Raw genomic sequence first — 13802 nt, 5'->3', positions numbered from 1 at the left:
ATGTCGCCGTCAGTAGCACAGCAGCTCGTCACGATGCATGCACCAGCGCGCCATCACCTGCAGTCTACCGGTGTGTGATTCCACGGGGTCCTCTTCGTACTACCAAAGAGGCTTATGGGCCATGGCAATGACATGAAAACCTCTGGAATCAATGTGATAGATCTCACAGAATCATATCCACCCGTGCACAAGCAGTATTTTTGAGAACTTTTGCTCAGATCATGTTATTTCCAACTCAACCTTCCAACATACATCCTCCCATGCACCAAGACCATTACCGAGAACGCCCTCTCAGATCATTACCTATCATTTCCAACTTCAGACTTCTGAACAGTAATCCACCCATCCCAATCTCCCGCACGCCACAAATCCAACCAATCCGAAACCATCCACCCTCACTTCAAATGCAAAACATCACTCCCATCTCCATACCAAACCCCCCACTCCCTCACCGCACTCGCATTCTCCATCCCAAACCCCCTCAACAACCTCTCCCTCTCCCCTTCCTCCCCACAAACCCTTCCCCTCTCCTCCCTCCCCTTCCCCCGCGCCCCCTGCCCCCAAATCCACCCCTCCCCAGCGTCCAAGAACGTCGCGATGCGGCGGAAGGTAAGACTGATCCTCTGGCCCTCATAGGCCCTCTCAGCCGCGCTGCGCTCGGCCTCCGCGCGCTTGTCGGGCTGGATGCCGTGTAAGAAGCGGGCGTTGGTGGGGAGGGACATGAGCAGGGCGGAGTTGTGGGGGAGGCGGAGGCGGTGGGTCGAGCGGTCTTTGGTCTCGGATTGTGGGGAGGAGCGCTTGGAGCGCAGGCGCATGACGCGCTCGGCGCCGAAGGAGGCGTTGACGATGAAGCTGTCGGGGTGGATGTCGAGGGTCTTGTCGGAGTGTTCTGTGATGAAATCCGTGGCGGGGGCGCGGTAGAGTTGGATCAGGGCGTGGTTGAGCTCGTGGCCTGCGAGGCGCTCGGCGGCGCGGCGGATTTCGTCGACGGCGGGAGACCAAGGGAGTAAGGGGAGAGTGGAGTCTGCTGGGTGGCGGTAGACGGGCTTGGAGCCGTCGACGGGGTCGATGGTGCCTTGGCAGCAGACGAGGCGGGGGACTTCGCCGGTTTGGTGGTACATGTGTTGCCAGTTGACTTCGGCTTTGAGGTTGTGGAAGAGGTTGTCGAGGCGGTCGGGTGGGAGGAGGTCGTAGTTGAGGCTAGATGTTTGGCTTTCGAGTTCGGTGCCGGGGCCGAAGAGGGGTTGGCTAGAGGGACGAGAGATGATGGGCGGGATTGGTGGTTGGCGGGGCCGTTTTGTGCGGTTATTTGAAGGGGTCGGTTGATGAGAAGGTCGCGAGGCGAGCTCATCTGGCTGACTTTCTGGGACTATGCGCGGCTGACTTGAGGCTTGTCCTCTCGAGGGCTTGACGGCTTTGCCCTGGCCCTCCTCTGCACGTTGGACAAGGTCCTGGCTCTGTTGGCGGGACCTGTCATGCCTTGCGACCGGTGTTGCAAGTGCATGGCGCTGAAGTTGCGGATGTTGAGGGGCAGGCCCGCCCTCGGATCCTGTGTCACCGGCTTGTAAGTGCTTGCCCTTGGGTCTGCCTCCCCGAATCTCCAACGGCTTGTGATTGAGAGACTTGTAAGGAGAAGCACCTACGGAGAACAGGTCGTCATCTTCTTCCTCTTCGCTGCTTGCGGCCTCGAGCATTCCGGCAGCGACGTCGTCGTCTGTTTCTGGGATTTTGAAGCTGGCTGATGGTTGCTTACTGCTGAGCCCCGCTGGCCTCCTACTTCCTCCGATGTCTGCAACGACTTCGTCGCTCGTCGCAACGCTGGCATCCATGATGTCGACGAGACGTTTGATGGCAAGGTCGTGCCGCTCTTTGATCCGGTAACCCAGACAATCCTCGACAATCGTGATCTTGATACCGTATCGCGCAGCATCCATCGACGTTGCATAGACGTTCAAGTTAGTCATAGCGCCACAGACGTAAAGCTCGGTGATAAGCTTTGTCCTTAACGTGAGAAGTAGTGACGTGGAGCTGAAAGCCGAGTAGTAGCTCTTGATGACCTGCAGATCGGTCGGCTGGACAGAAGCTTTCACTTCTGCAGCAAAGTCTGCACCGACGGTGCCTCTGATGAAACATGCATCTCGAATGGCGGTACGCGTCAAGAATTGCTCTTCGTCGATTTGTGTTGAAGAAGCCGCGGCCGACGACGCCTCGTCGTGCGAAGCTTTGTGTTGCTTTCGTTTCGACGCGTCTGAACCACCGCTGCGAGAAGACCGGCCATTACCTGGCTTACGTTTCCTTGAAGGAGGGCTTGAGTCCGATGCAGAGGCATGATCGTCCGAGCTCTCCCCAGAACCCGCGCGGTCGTGCTGTGTCAGAGACGTGATGATACTGCAAGAGTCCTCATCCAGGTCAGTCGGGCTCTTCGAGGCTTCTGTCTCTGTACGGATCCAGATAATGTCACCGTGCCCTCGAAACTGTTGGATGAGCGATTTGGTGCGGTCGAGGAAGCCTGAGTTAAGATTGCTGACGGGAAGCTTGCCGTCGGGTGACAGGAAGTCGTGTTGCAGGCCGGTCAGGATGAGTCCTTTTCTGGTGGGTAGATTCGGGGTCTGGTGTTGCGACAACAGAGCTGCCAACGTCGACATCGTGTCAAAGCTTGGGGATTTTCGAGCGGTGTCAAGCGTTCACCTACGAGAACGCTTAGTCGAGGTCTCAACGCTGCGTCTGTATGGTCCCGCGGATACCGACCCTTCAGTAAGTCACGACACTTATTCAGAAAACCTTCAGCCTTCCGAAATACTCTTCACACACGCACAGCCCAGCACGAGCAGACAACGCGCGGTCGTCGCGGGCGAAAAGGCGCGAGAGAGATGGAGCGGGTGGAGCGGAGCGGCGTGGAAGCATTGTGGGCAGCAGCACGGCGATTACTTGTTGCGACGGCGGCGACCCAGCGGTATGGTTCACGCGCTCGCAGCTGTTTGCGAGCCAGTCGCCCAACGGGAGAGTCTGTGTCAAGGATGCAGGCAGAATGACGGGCTGCGCCAACACTGCATGGGACGGACGGCCTGTTTCCCCCCCGGAAGAAGCCGCGTGGGCGCTCCGGCGCTGCGACAAGGAGCCGCGGGCGATTGCTTAATGTTATAATAAGGCAGAGCAGGAGGTGCGGGCGTGGAGTTCGTCGCACTTACGGTCACCCCGTGCTGGGACGAGGTGAAGCTTGTTGGGGGAGGGCGCGCGGTGACGAATCTGGCGATGACCTCTCGCGTGAATCTGCCCGCAACCGAGATTCGAGGGAGGGCTGCGTGGGCTGCGTGGGCTGCTCGGCGCTGACCTGGTCTGGCCTGGGTTGGTGCGATGATGCTGTGCGCCAGGCGGCGGCGGCACCGCACGGAACAATTTGGAGGCCAGCCTGAGAAGGTGTGTTATATTGCTGTTATTGCCCCGTCACCGATCGCAACATACGCTCCTACAAAGCACAGCTGGATGCAGGCCGGCGAGGCTGTGGGCAGCGAAATGCGCACATCGCACACGGGGCGTGGTGGTGTGGGCAAGCTCGGGCGTGAGCAGCTCAGGCGTGGATCGGCGGCCCACTGGCGGTCCGGGGAGGGCGCGCCATCGCACTGCCATCCATCACCCGCAGCCTGCAGGGCCACACCTGCGCGGGCAATGCATACCGTACATATACGTGCTGCTGCGTCTGGCGTCTGACGGCAGAAGGGACAGCATGCCGGCGGGGACGACATCACGCGCGGCGGCGCAAAAGGGCAGCTCGCAGGCGCCGGAACAGCACGCGCCGGCGAGTCGTCGCAGGCGGATCGAGTCGACAAGTGAAACAGGCGCGGGGTCCGCACCTCGTCTCGCCTGACAGACTAGCCCACGCGAGCCAGGGCTCACGGCAGGCCGACGGGCAGCGCTCCTAATGTGTAAGTACATGTATGTAGAACTGCACACTACATCCTTCGCTCACAGGCGAACCACGCCGGCGTGCACTCTCGCAGACAAAAATGTGCTCAAAGCACACCTGCATCCTCACAAGCGACCCGCAAACACGCAGCAGGCAGCGCGGCCAGACTGCCGCAATCGACTGCTGGTCCGCAAAAATCCTCCATCGAATCGCAGATGTCCCGCCATCATTCGGCATGCAAGACCGTTTCGGCGGCCGTCGGCAGCCAGCGCCGCCGTAGCGCGAGCGCGGCACAAGGGCCACTCGCACCCTCGCTCGTGTCATGCGCTCCACGCGGAATAGATTGCCCCTGCGACGGCATGCCCGATCAAAGCGGCGTCGTGACGTCCCGGAAAGGGAAGGGCTTGCCCGCGAACAGCTTTCTGACGAATCCTCCGGTGGGAAGTTCCTGCGAAGGACGGACAGGAGGGGCTTCGAGCAGCCGGACGACGTTCAAGCTTGATCCTTGCTCTGCGATGCGCTGCGGAGCGCGAACGGCAATTGCCGGTTTGGTGAAGCCCTACCTCTGCGAATCGCGATCTGAACTTGGGATATGGCTTTTACCGCCTTTCTGGAGTGCCACGGGATGGAATGCCGAGAGTCGCTCTCCGTCAAACATGCGTAAGGTCACAGGTAGGTACCGTACAAGACGCATGTATAAGCGTTGAAAAGATAGCCCATACCATCCAGCCTTGTAACATCGGCGGCCACTGCCCCATCCTCCTCACCATCCATCATCTGTGATGGTGATCCACCGATACGCCGATAGACTTCAGCCACGCAGCGGCCGCCGCTCCCCGTCAACTGCGATGCAGGAGTGTCTCATCACATCGATCTGTAGCAGTCGAGATCTAAGGATCAGCCCCACCGACTCTTCAAGCCATCCGCCGATTTCCTGCGCAGGCTCTCGACCAGGCTGCGCGCCCTCGGTAAAGTGCGGATATAAATCTGTCGTTATTCTTGGAAAAGAGCAGCCCGCCGCAAGATATGTTTCCCCGAGGCTGACAATGTCACTTACCATTCATGAAGTACGGCTTTCATGTCATACAGGCTACTTGATCGAAACGTGACAGCAAAGTATCGGCCGCGGCCATGTTCATTCAAAAGACGTTGAATTCTGGCTACCACTGAACTACACGTAACTCACCCTCACCTTAAGCAATACCAATCCCTTCTGAGGACACGAAAGTGGTGACTTATAATTTGCGAAGACGGTGTACATGGCCGGTTTGCGCATGAGGCTGGGTTCGCTCAGCCCAGTCCTTTGTGGCCTCAAATCCGATTTTGGGTCGTAACACTTCTCTTCTGGATCAGCGAGACATGATCACCAGTCGCAGAAAGGTTCACGAATGACGGCGACGGTCATAAGTGGCTGGCGTCGAGGAACTCATGCCCGAGCTGCCGTACTTATCGCGCCCTCCTGACGCAGTGTTCCGCCGAAAAGAATTTTGAAAACCATTACCTTGATGGCAATAACCTTTCGAGCGGAAGAGAGTGATGTTTGGAGTGCTCAAGTCTTCCGGATGTGCTCACAGTCCTGCGAGTGCCTGGCTGTCCACCCCACCATCGTGAACATACCGTGCGCTGCTGTAGGATGGAGCACACTTCGCGGATAGCTCCTTATTGAAGAGTCGCAGCTCATCGTTTCTTGAGTTTTGCACGCCTCGCCCTTTTGTTCCTGCTCTTCTTCGCTCGTCGTCTTCTAGACTTCTGTAGAATGTCAGATCTCGCCGTTGTCAACAGGTGAACAATGTCCGTTCTTGTGTCTCTGGTAGCAATGCTGAGAGCAGTTTCGCCATCGTCAGACCTTAAACCAACATCACACTCCGGTCTTTCGAGCAAGCACTTGACAAGGTCAATCGAGCGCCCAGCAACAGCGAAATGTAGAGCGGACATCCCCAGTCTTCCCCGAGCGTTGACGTTGCAGGACGGAGAACGAAGTAGCGATCTCACAATACTGGCATAAGTGAAGCGTGACATTGATCCGGCATTGCGAGGCTCCACTACCGCCGCTGAATGCACTGCCAACGTCAACGGAAGCCAACCTTGCTCGTCTGGAAGATTCACATCGCATCCATCGAATCGAAGGAACCTTTGCACCGCGAAGTCTCTACCATGATAGACGAGCTTCAATATCGGTGTGCGATGATGCAGATCCAGCCTGTTGACGTCGCAATTGCCGGTGTTATTAAAAGGAGTCAAGACATCCTCCCTCGTACAGTCTGCAGCATACATCAATGGTGTCCAACCGTCTTGGCTGCAGGCGTTGATGTCGCAGCGGCCTGAGCCCAGGAGCAGCTCTACGCAGTCCCGATATCCGGCGTAAGCAGCATGCATGATCGGTGTCCTTCCCAGTGCGTCAGTGATGTTAATGTCGCAATGGTCAAGCTTGGTAAGTGCCCTGACACAATCTGTTGCTCCTCTGCTTGCAGCATAACAAAGTAGGGGCACGTCATGCGCGGGTTGCAGCACATTATAATATTTCGCACGACTCGAATATGCAGAAGTTGACATATCGCGCCAACAATCAGCACTCTTGGGATAAAGGCTAGAGTTGGCAATCGTTCCGTTCAGATCGGGGAGATCCTGGATTTTGAATAGCTCCTGCAACAAATTCAAATCATCGAGCTCAACCGCGTTCTGAAACATTAGCATCAGCAGCGGGTTCTCCCGACACGCGAGGTATCCCCCCGCTGAGAACAAGACTAGAATCATTGAGCCTCTATTACGAGGATGACAACGGGACCTTGTGCCCAAACCTTCAAGCCATTTGATCGATGGCACATCCGGTGGCCGTGGCGCCAAGAAGTCTCGAGAAGCGTTCATGGTCATGGCATAATTACAACGACCTTCTGATGTTGTCAACTCGTTAAAGGCAGCCGGAGCCTCCATGTTTCGTCGGACCATACAGGAGTGAAAAAGCTTCCTTGCAATTGAAGTATTTGTGTGGTCCACAAGAGGGCCATGGAAACTCTTGTCAATTGCGAAGTATTCAGCTTGCCATGAATCCAAGAGTAGCTTTTGCACGGATCCATGTCCGTAGAATTCGGTCCACCAGAGACTGACGCTCATGACTTGAGGGCCGAGCCTACAAACACGCATGTCCGTTTCGCAGGGCGGTGGGTGGGCCCCGCGTTGATCTTGCAAGGTGAAGATAGTACCACGTCGAACGTTCATTGCATCTTCGACCTCCTCAGACCGTTGGGCTGCCTCTTCGAGTGTTGATGGTGGCGACAGTCTGAAGATCTCGCGCAAAAGCTGGTTCATCAGTGTGGGAAACGGTAGGCTGTAATCGGGCTCGATGCCACGGCATCCACCTGTAGCCACACCAAGAAGCGCGTACACTTTGTCCCGCACATCAAGGCAACGTAGGTGGCTTGTTAGCCTGACAAGGCTCCATAGAGTCGTGTCGACAGACTGAAGTTTCAGCCTGATCATCCTGATGGCTGGGCTCCTCAATGCGACCTCGACGGTATCAACATGCCGAAGTCGTTTGGGCCCAGAATCAGCGGAATCCATCACGGCACTAATCTGGTGCCATTCAACCGTCCTCTCTCCGCACATGAGTCGAACCTCACGGGCAAGCCGCAACTCTTGAAAAACCCAGAGCCGTCTCCAGTAGGGACGCGAACAAAATCCGAGCATAGCATGCCCAACATTACCTCGCCATAGTTTCGCGTGACATTCTCCCTTCTGGCCGTTTTCGTCAAGCTTGGCCAGAGCTACCATCGCCACATCGCTGCTTTGATATGCCGGACCAAGCCATACAAGCACCCGGCCAGCCCTGGCGAAGGTGCTTGATAGCAGTTTGACCTGGTGACCACGCTCCGAGACATCGCACTGATTGATCGACAGCACGTCTATCCAAAACCAACCAGACAAGTCACCAACCAAGCTTCTAGCCTGGTGCAGGAACCGCCATAAATTTTTCGGAACCCGAGAAGAGGATCCATTGATGAGGATCTCGTGGACACCGTACGGCGAGCCCCATGTGTACGATAGTGCAGTGTATTGCGGCGCCGTAGGGATTGCAAACTCTTCGATGTAGCAGCAGACCTTGCTGCCTTCGTCTCCCGGCAGAATCTTCAGCAAGCGGATGCCGTCGTCGGCGAGAGGTCTGTACGCGGGATGTGGGCGTGGTTCAGGTGATAGCAGACCGGATTCCGTCTCGATCCAAGTGATAGGGTCGGTGGCCGCAAGCGATCCTCCAGCGTCTTCTGAGGCCGTATCAAGGCCGTTCGGCAGCAATGAGGAGTCCATGATAAGGTGGCTAACGGACTCGGTAGAGCGGTCGGGTGTCTTGAATTTTGAACGACTGCGATTGCTTGACAGTGAGGATAAGGTCGCTGGGGCAGTGTCAAGGCGCAGGTGTCCAGGCGCAGCCGCCTTGTAAGCGGCTCAGCCTTGCCTTTTGCTGCATGCGAGCGCCACAGCCAATGAAACTGTCTTGGTTATGATCAAGTCTTGCATGGGCCTTGAGTACTCAGGTTGAGTAAGAGGCTTGGACCTAAGCCACGCCTCCGTGCTGGCAGCCTACAGCTTATGGTGACCCCGTATCTTACGGTGACACAACATCTGAAGTCTGGTCATCAAGTGGCAAGGCAGACATCCTGCGACGCCGCGGTCTGCATGTGCAGCCTCTGCGCCCGTCGTAATATTGTCTTGAACCAGTCAACCAGATATCCTGGCCGACGAGATGATAAAGTCAGCGATGATCTCAACTATATCCGATCGAGATTTTCTTGTAATGCAGCTCCGTATTAGCCCAAGCATCCTCTGTGTCGGCATCACGAGACACCATACCTCCAATAAATGAACGAGAGTAACCATGTTCCTTGTCTCGAAGCTCAAAGCTAACGCATCTAACCCGCCAATACTCTGAACAAGCAGCAAATCCCCTCTTAACGCCCACACTCCGCACCCACACCCGCACAGAAGAAAACGGGCGCCAAAACGAGGGTGCAGATTCAGAGGATGCCAGTCTACGGCGATGCGGAGAGCGCTGACCGGCGGCGCTGGTCTTCGGAGAATCGAGCCATCGTGAAGGAGGTTGGCCTGTGGTGCGTGACGTGTAGGAGGAGTGGTGTAGCTCAAGCAATGTTGCTGGTCCATCTAACTTCTTGTGGCGGGCATGGTGGAGGGGAAGGCATCCGTGGGGGGTCCACGTCCGTAATCGCCGCCTGCCACTGCACCTCCCAGGAAAATAGTCATCGGAGTTCCAAGCGCCTACCGTGCCACCCTCTCATATGGCGGAGTAATCCGACAATCCAGCACGGCAAATGACTTCCGTATTCGCGGTGGAAGAGTCTAGGAAGCTCTCTTCTTGCAAGAAAGCTCCTGCGATTGCTTCCTAGGATTGATCTTGGTTACGACGGAAGAGAACATGCGGACGGTCCACGACGAATTCGTAGAATCGGCTGAAGGAGATCGCTGCGGTTTCAGCCTGATGCTCAGGGTCTTCGAGTGATGTGTTCGGGTTCGTTACCCGAATACGGAGAAGGAGACCCAGTTTCATCGGGAAAGGCTGTTCGAGAATCCGTAGAGTTCCTCCAAGTGATATCTTCATGCCCGTAGCGACGTCTCAGAGCCGTACCGGGCCCCAAGCCTGTCCAGGACTCACAAACGACAAAGAGACCTACAAGCCCGGAGAAGGGATGAAGTGAAACCGCACCATTCATTCATTGCCTTAGCCTTTGCCTATGAATACCTCCACACCCCCTCACATCCCCTCACCATCACCTCACCCTTCTCACCCTTCCTCCCTCTCATGTGCACTGCACAACAATAAAAGCCACCCCGCCAAAAGGATTACAAAAATCCAACCCTTCAACCCTCCCCAATCCCCAAAAAATGCACCGCGGCTCAACCGTGCCCACCACCCCATCCAAACCAAAACCAATCAAAGACAAAAACAAAAACCCAGCAACGACTTTTTATCCCGTCCCTTGTTTCTTCCATCTTCTCTCCAACCCTCCATCCACCCACCCGTCCTTCCCTCCCACAAGCGGCGGAAAAAAGAAAAAAAAAGGAAGGAAGGAAAAGCAAGAAAAAGCCCGACCCAATGCAGCGGCGCTAAATGTCAAAGTCAAAGTCAGTTGAGAAACGTCATCGTGAATCAAGAAAGAAAGATAGAGATAAAAAAGACCGCGTGATTGCGAGGGAACCTCGCGGTCGACCTCTTCGCTCTATTGGAGACAAAAGGAGGGAAAGAAGAAGAAGAGGGAGAGAAATAGAGGTAGAGATAGAGGTAGAGGTAGAATAAGCAGCGGCGGAGATGGATGGGAAATATGTAAAAGCGCGTGGGATCGCAGCCAAAGCAGAAGCGAGGCGAGACGTGGCAAGTCGCCTTCGTCTCTCTGCCTTTCATCCATCAAACGCCGACGCCAGAAATAAAGCCCCAAAATCAAACAGAAGACAAGCCGCGCGAAGCTCTATCGACAGCGATCCAAAAGTATCGCACGACGACGCGCACAGACGGGTGCTAACCCTTGAAATTGCCGCGCTTGTCCTTCTTGTCGGGCGGGACGTGGTCGTGGCGGACCTTCTTCTCGCGCGTGCGGATGTCGTCGCTGTAGCCCGCCTGCTGGCAGCAGGGCCAGGGCCCGCCCTTCTCGGCGGCGCGGTCGCTGACGACCTCGACGGCGTCGCCGATCTTCCAGCGCCGCTCCGGGTCCGGGTGCAGCATGCCGAAGACCATGTGGCGGGCGCCGATGGCGTTGACGGCGAACTTCTTCGAGCCCGCGATGCGCGGCAGAGCGCCCTCGCGGCCGATGCGGCCCTTGTAGTCCGGGCGCGTGGAGAGGTACTCGGCCCAGGAGTCGGCGAAGGCGGCGTAGGGTTTGCAGTCGGGGGAGGCGACTTCCCAGGGGGTGCCGACGAAGTGCAGGGAGAGGTAGACGATGGCGCATGACCAGACGTCGACGCAGCGCGGGTCGTAGTCTTGCTCGCGCTGGATGATCTCGGGAGCCATGTAGGGGCGCGAGCCGACCATGCCGGGTTTGCAGCGGCGGATGGGTTCTTCGTCGTCGATGATGCTGGGTCGGCGGCAGCTGCGGACGCCGGGGTGCAGGCCGCAGAAGACTTCGCTTGTGCCGAAGTCGGCGATTTTGAGGCAGCCTTCGTGAGTGACGAGGAGGTTTTCCGATTTGAGATCGCGGTGGGCGATGCCGCGCGAGTGGAGGTAGTCGACGCCGCGGACCAGCTGCTTGAACATACAATCCTTTTCTTCGTCTCCCATGTATCTTTTCGTTATCAGGTCGTTAAGGTCTCCGAGGTCGCAGAACTGCATCACGTGGAACCAGTTCGTGCCGGATTTGCATAGGTGGAATGTGCTGACGATATTAGCATGGTCGCAGGATTTCGAGATGGCGTATTCCGACTTGATCTTGCGGATGTAGTCTTGTTGCGTTTCTTCTTCGCTGTCCCAGGGTCTGAACTCCTTGACCGCGAAGACCTTGCTGTCACTAGCAGCGGTTTTTGACTTCATGATCTGGACCTCGGCAGCGCCACCCTCGCCAATTTTCTTCTTGTTCAGTCGCGCAAGAGCATTGAAGTGCTCTTCCAGTCTGCATTCGTCCACGAACAGCTGATCTGGAATTTGCACGGAAAGTCGACGCGCCTTGGAACCAACACCGGCATCCACACCTTCTGCGTAGTCGCCACCCTCGGTCTCGCGGTAGTAAATGCTACTCCGTCTACCGCGAGTTCCTGTCGAGCTATTCCTCCGCGCGCGGGGCACATACTCGCCGTCGCCGTCGGCTTCGTGATTTTCGGCAAATCGAATACGTGCTGTAGATCCGGCTCGCGAGGTGGAAGTGAATGCGGTTTTTCCAGAGCCATTGGTGATGGCTGGCTCAAGGCTGGACATCCCCGACATACCAGAATCCTGCGGCGTGTCGCTTCCGGACTCGTTGCGACGCATTGCGCTCTTTTGTGCAGGAGCAGGAGGTGGTTGCCGAGAAGGTGGCCGGTTTGATGAATTTTGGACTGCGCCGTCCAGATCCAGAGGCGGCGTTGGCAAAGGTTTTCTCTGTATCGCCTTGGATGATTCGCCAGAAACTGAGGGAGGCATGGTGGCCCGTTTTGTGGGAGTGCTCCGAGGTGGATCGTTGTTGGCGGAGGTGTTGAGACTGGACGCGGAACTGGATTGCGAATCTTCGCTGTGACGCTCCTTGTCCTTGCGGTGATTAGGCGTGAGCCTTTTCAGGAAGCTGAGACGGTTCTTGGATTCGCGCTCCATGGTGGGCTGCCTTTCTATCACGGGCTGCGGTGTGTCACCTTTGTGACCCAGTCCGGTAGAAGCGCGCTGCAAAAGAGTTCCAGGCATTCTGAGGAGTTGAGGCGAATTGCGGCGCTCAAGCGGGTCGCGCTCGTGCGCTGCTGACCAAGGGTGGTATCTTGTATGGCTCTATGGCGAAAAAAGATTTGGGCAAAGGCGTGTAGTCAGAGTGTGACACTGAGACTGCGCGAATTATTACGTGCAGCAAGCAGCAAGCAGCAGCGGCAGGAGGTGCATCCGCGAACGGGGGCCGGGCGTTGCACAAAGATGAGATGGGGAAGAGAGAGTCGGGTCGCGGGTTTACGGGCGCGCGCGCCCGCCAACGTCACCTGCGGCTGGATTTGCCCAGTGGGAGCCGGGGAGGGCAGCAGGCACTTCCTTGCCGCGCTCGCTTGGTCTAACAGGGCCTGCAGACGGGGCGGAGAAGGCTTCCAGAAGGCGCCACCACACAGGCGAGACAGGGTCGGGGTCGACAGGGAGGGTGGTACCGTAGGGTGCTGTAGGGTACCGTAGGGTGCTGTAGGGTACTGTAGGGTACTGTAGCGCGACTGCGGGTGGGCGGCACGAGGGGCGCGATCGCAGCGGGCTTGACAGCAGCGCGGTGTCACTTGGTACCACCGCGGGAGGACTGGCTGGCTGGCTGGGCTTGCTGGGAGCAAGCTTCGAGGTGCTGAGCGAGGGCGAGTTGAAGAGTGCGCTTATTAGCCTGGGTATGCTCTAAGGTAATTAGCGGCGGGCGAGGCCTGCGTTATCGCGTGGCGTGATAGGCCGCGGGGTCGAGTCGGGGGGAGGTAATTTGAATTGTCGAGGTGTGCGGTGGGAAGAAGAGTGCTGTCAGGAAGTCGGTCCAGTCGCAGCGCACAGGATGTCGGGAATCGCAGGCGCAGGGATGGCAGACAGGTACACGGAGAAGCAGGAAATGCAGCGCAGGTCACTGGCCGGGGACTCGGTGGTGGTGATGGGCACAGGATTGCGCGCACGAGCCTGGGCGAGCGCGGGCGTGTGGAGGGCGGCACTGGGCGTGGTGGCAGCAGTAGTGTGGCAGCGGCAGTATGATAGAACGATGCAGCCAGCGATCGCTCGGCCAAGCTCTTGGAGCCTTGCACTGGCCGGTGCTTGCGTGCGCGGGGGCGACAGGGGAGGGCGTGGCGGGGAGCGCTCGAGGGTGAGGAGGAGAGAGGAGGAAAATAATACTTGCGCCGGGCAGGATGGAGGAGGATGCGCGCGGTGCCGGCGAGGGCGACGACGGCGGCGGGCAAGACAAGAAGGCAAGGCAAGGCAAGGCAGGGCAGGGCAAGGCAGAGAGCGGGCGCCGAGTTGCCGTGCGAGCCTCGCTCCATCATCCATCCGCCACCAGCAACTCCTGCACAAGTCCTGCGAGGCCTCCTCGCCCTCCTCCTCCCCACGGCCGCCGTCGCCGACGCTGGCTGGCCGACGCTGGCTGGCCGACTGGCTGGCCGACTAGCAGTACTGGCTGGCCGGCCACGCAACGAGCTTCCGTGCGCGTGGGACGGCGTGCGAATCTTCGCGCCTCTCGGCAGGCCAGTCCGAGGCACAGCGAGCGCCCGACTGGCCCGCGCA

At 57.7% G+C, this 13802-nt stretch overlaps 2 protein-coding genes across 2 annotated transcripts; both read right to left on the bottom strand.

The window, feature by feature from the left end:
* Positions 1 to 395: 395 nt before the first annotated feature.
* Positions 396 to 2645, bottom strand: WHR41_06499 (uncharacterized protein; the record flags this gene model as incomplete). The annotated part of the gene is made up of 1 exon (XM_069375104.1): positions 396 to 2645. One exon carries the CDS (start codon positions 2643 to 2645, stop codon positions 396 to 398), a length of 2250 nt encoding a protein of 749 aa, XP_069228200.1.
* Positions 2646 to 10424: 7779 nt separating this feature from the next.
* On the bottom strand, positions 10425 to 12182 carry WHR41_06498 (uncharacterized protein; the record flags this gene model as incomplete). The annotated part of the gene is made up of 1 exon (XM_069375103.1): positions 10425 to 12182. The coding sequence occupies one exon, from the start codon at positions 12180 to 12182 to the stop codon at positions 10425 to 10427; it is 1758 nt and encodes a 585-aa protein (XP_069228201.1).
* Between the last annotated feature and the right edge of the window lie 1620 nt (positions 12183 to 13802).

This window comes from Cladosporium halotolerans, assembly GCF_011745625.1.
Source record: "Cladosporium halotolerans strain TM138-S3 chromosome Unknown Sca21, whole genome shotgun sequence".
NCBI classification, from domain to species: Eukaryota; Fungi; Ascomycota; class Dothideomycetes; order Cladosporiales; family Cladosporiaceae; genus Cladosporium; species Cladosporium halotolerans.
Note: the sequence above shows the minus strand (reverse complement) of the source record. Positions and strands in the feature narration are given on the sequence as shown.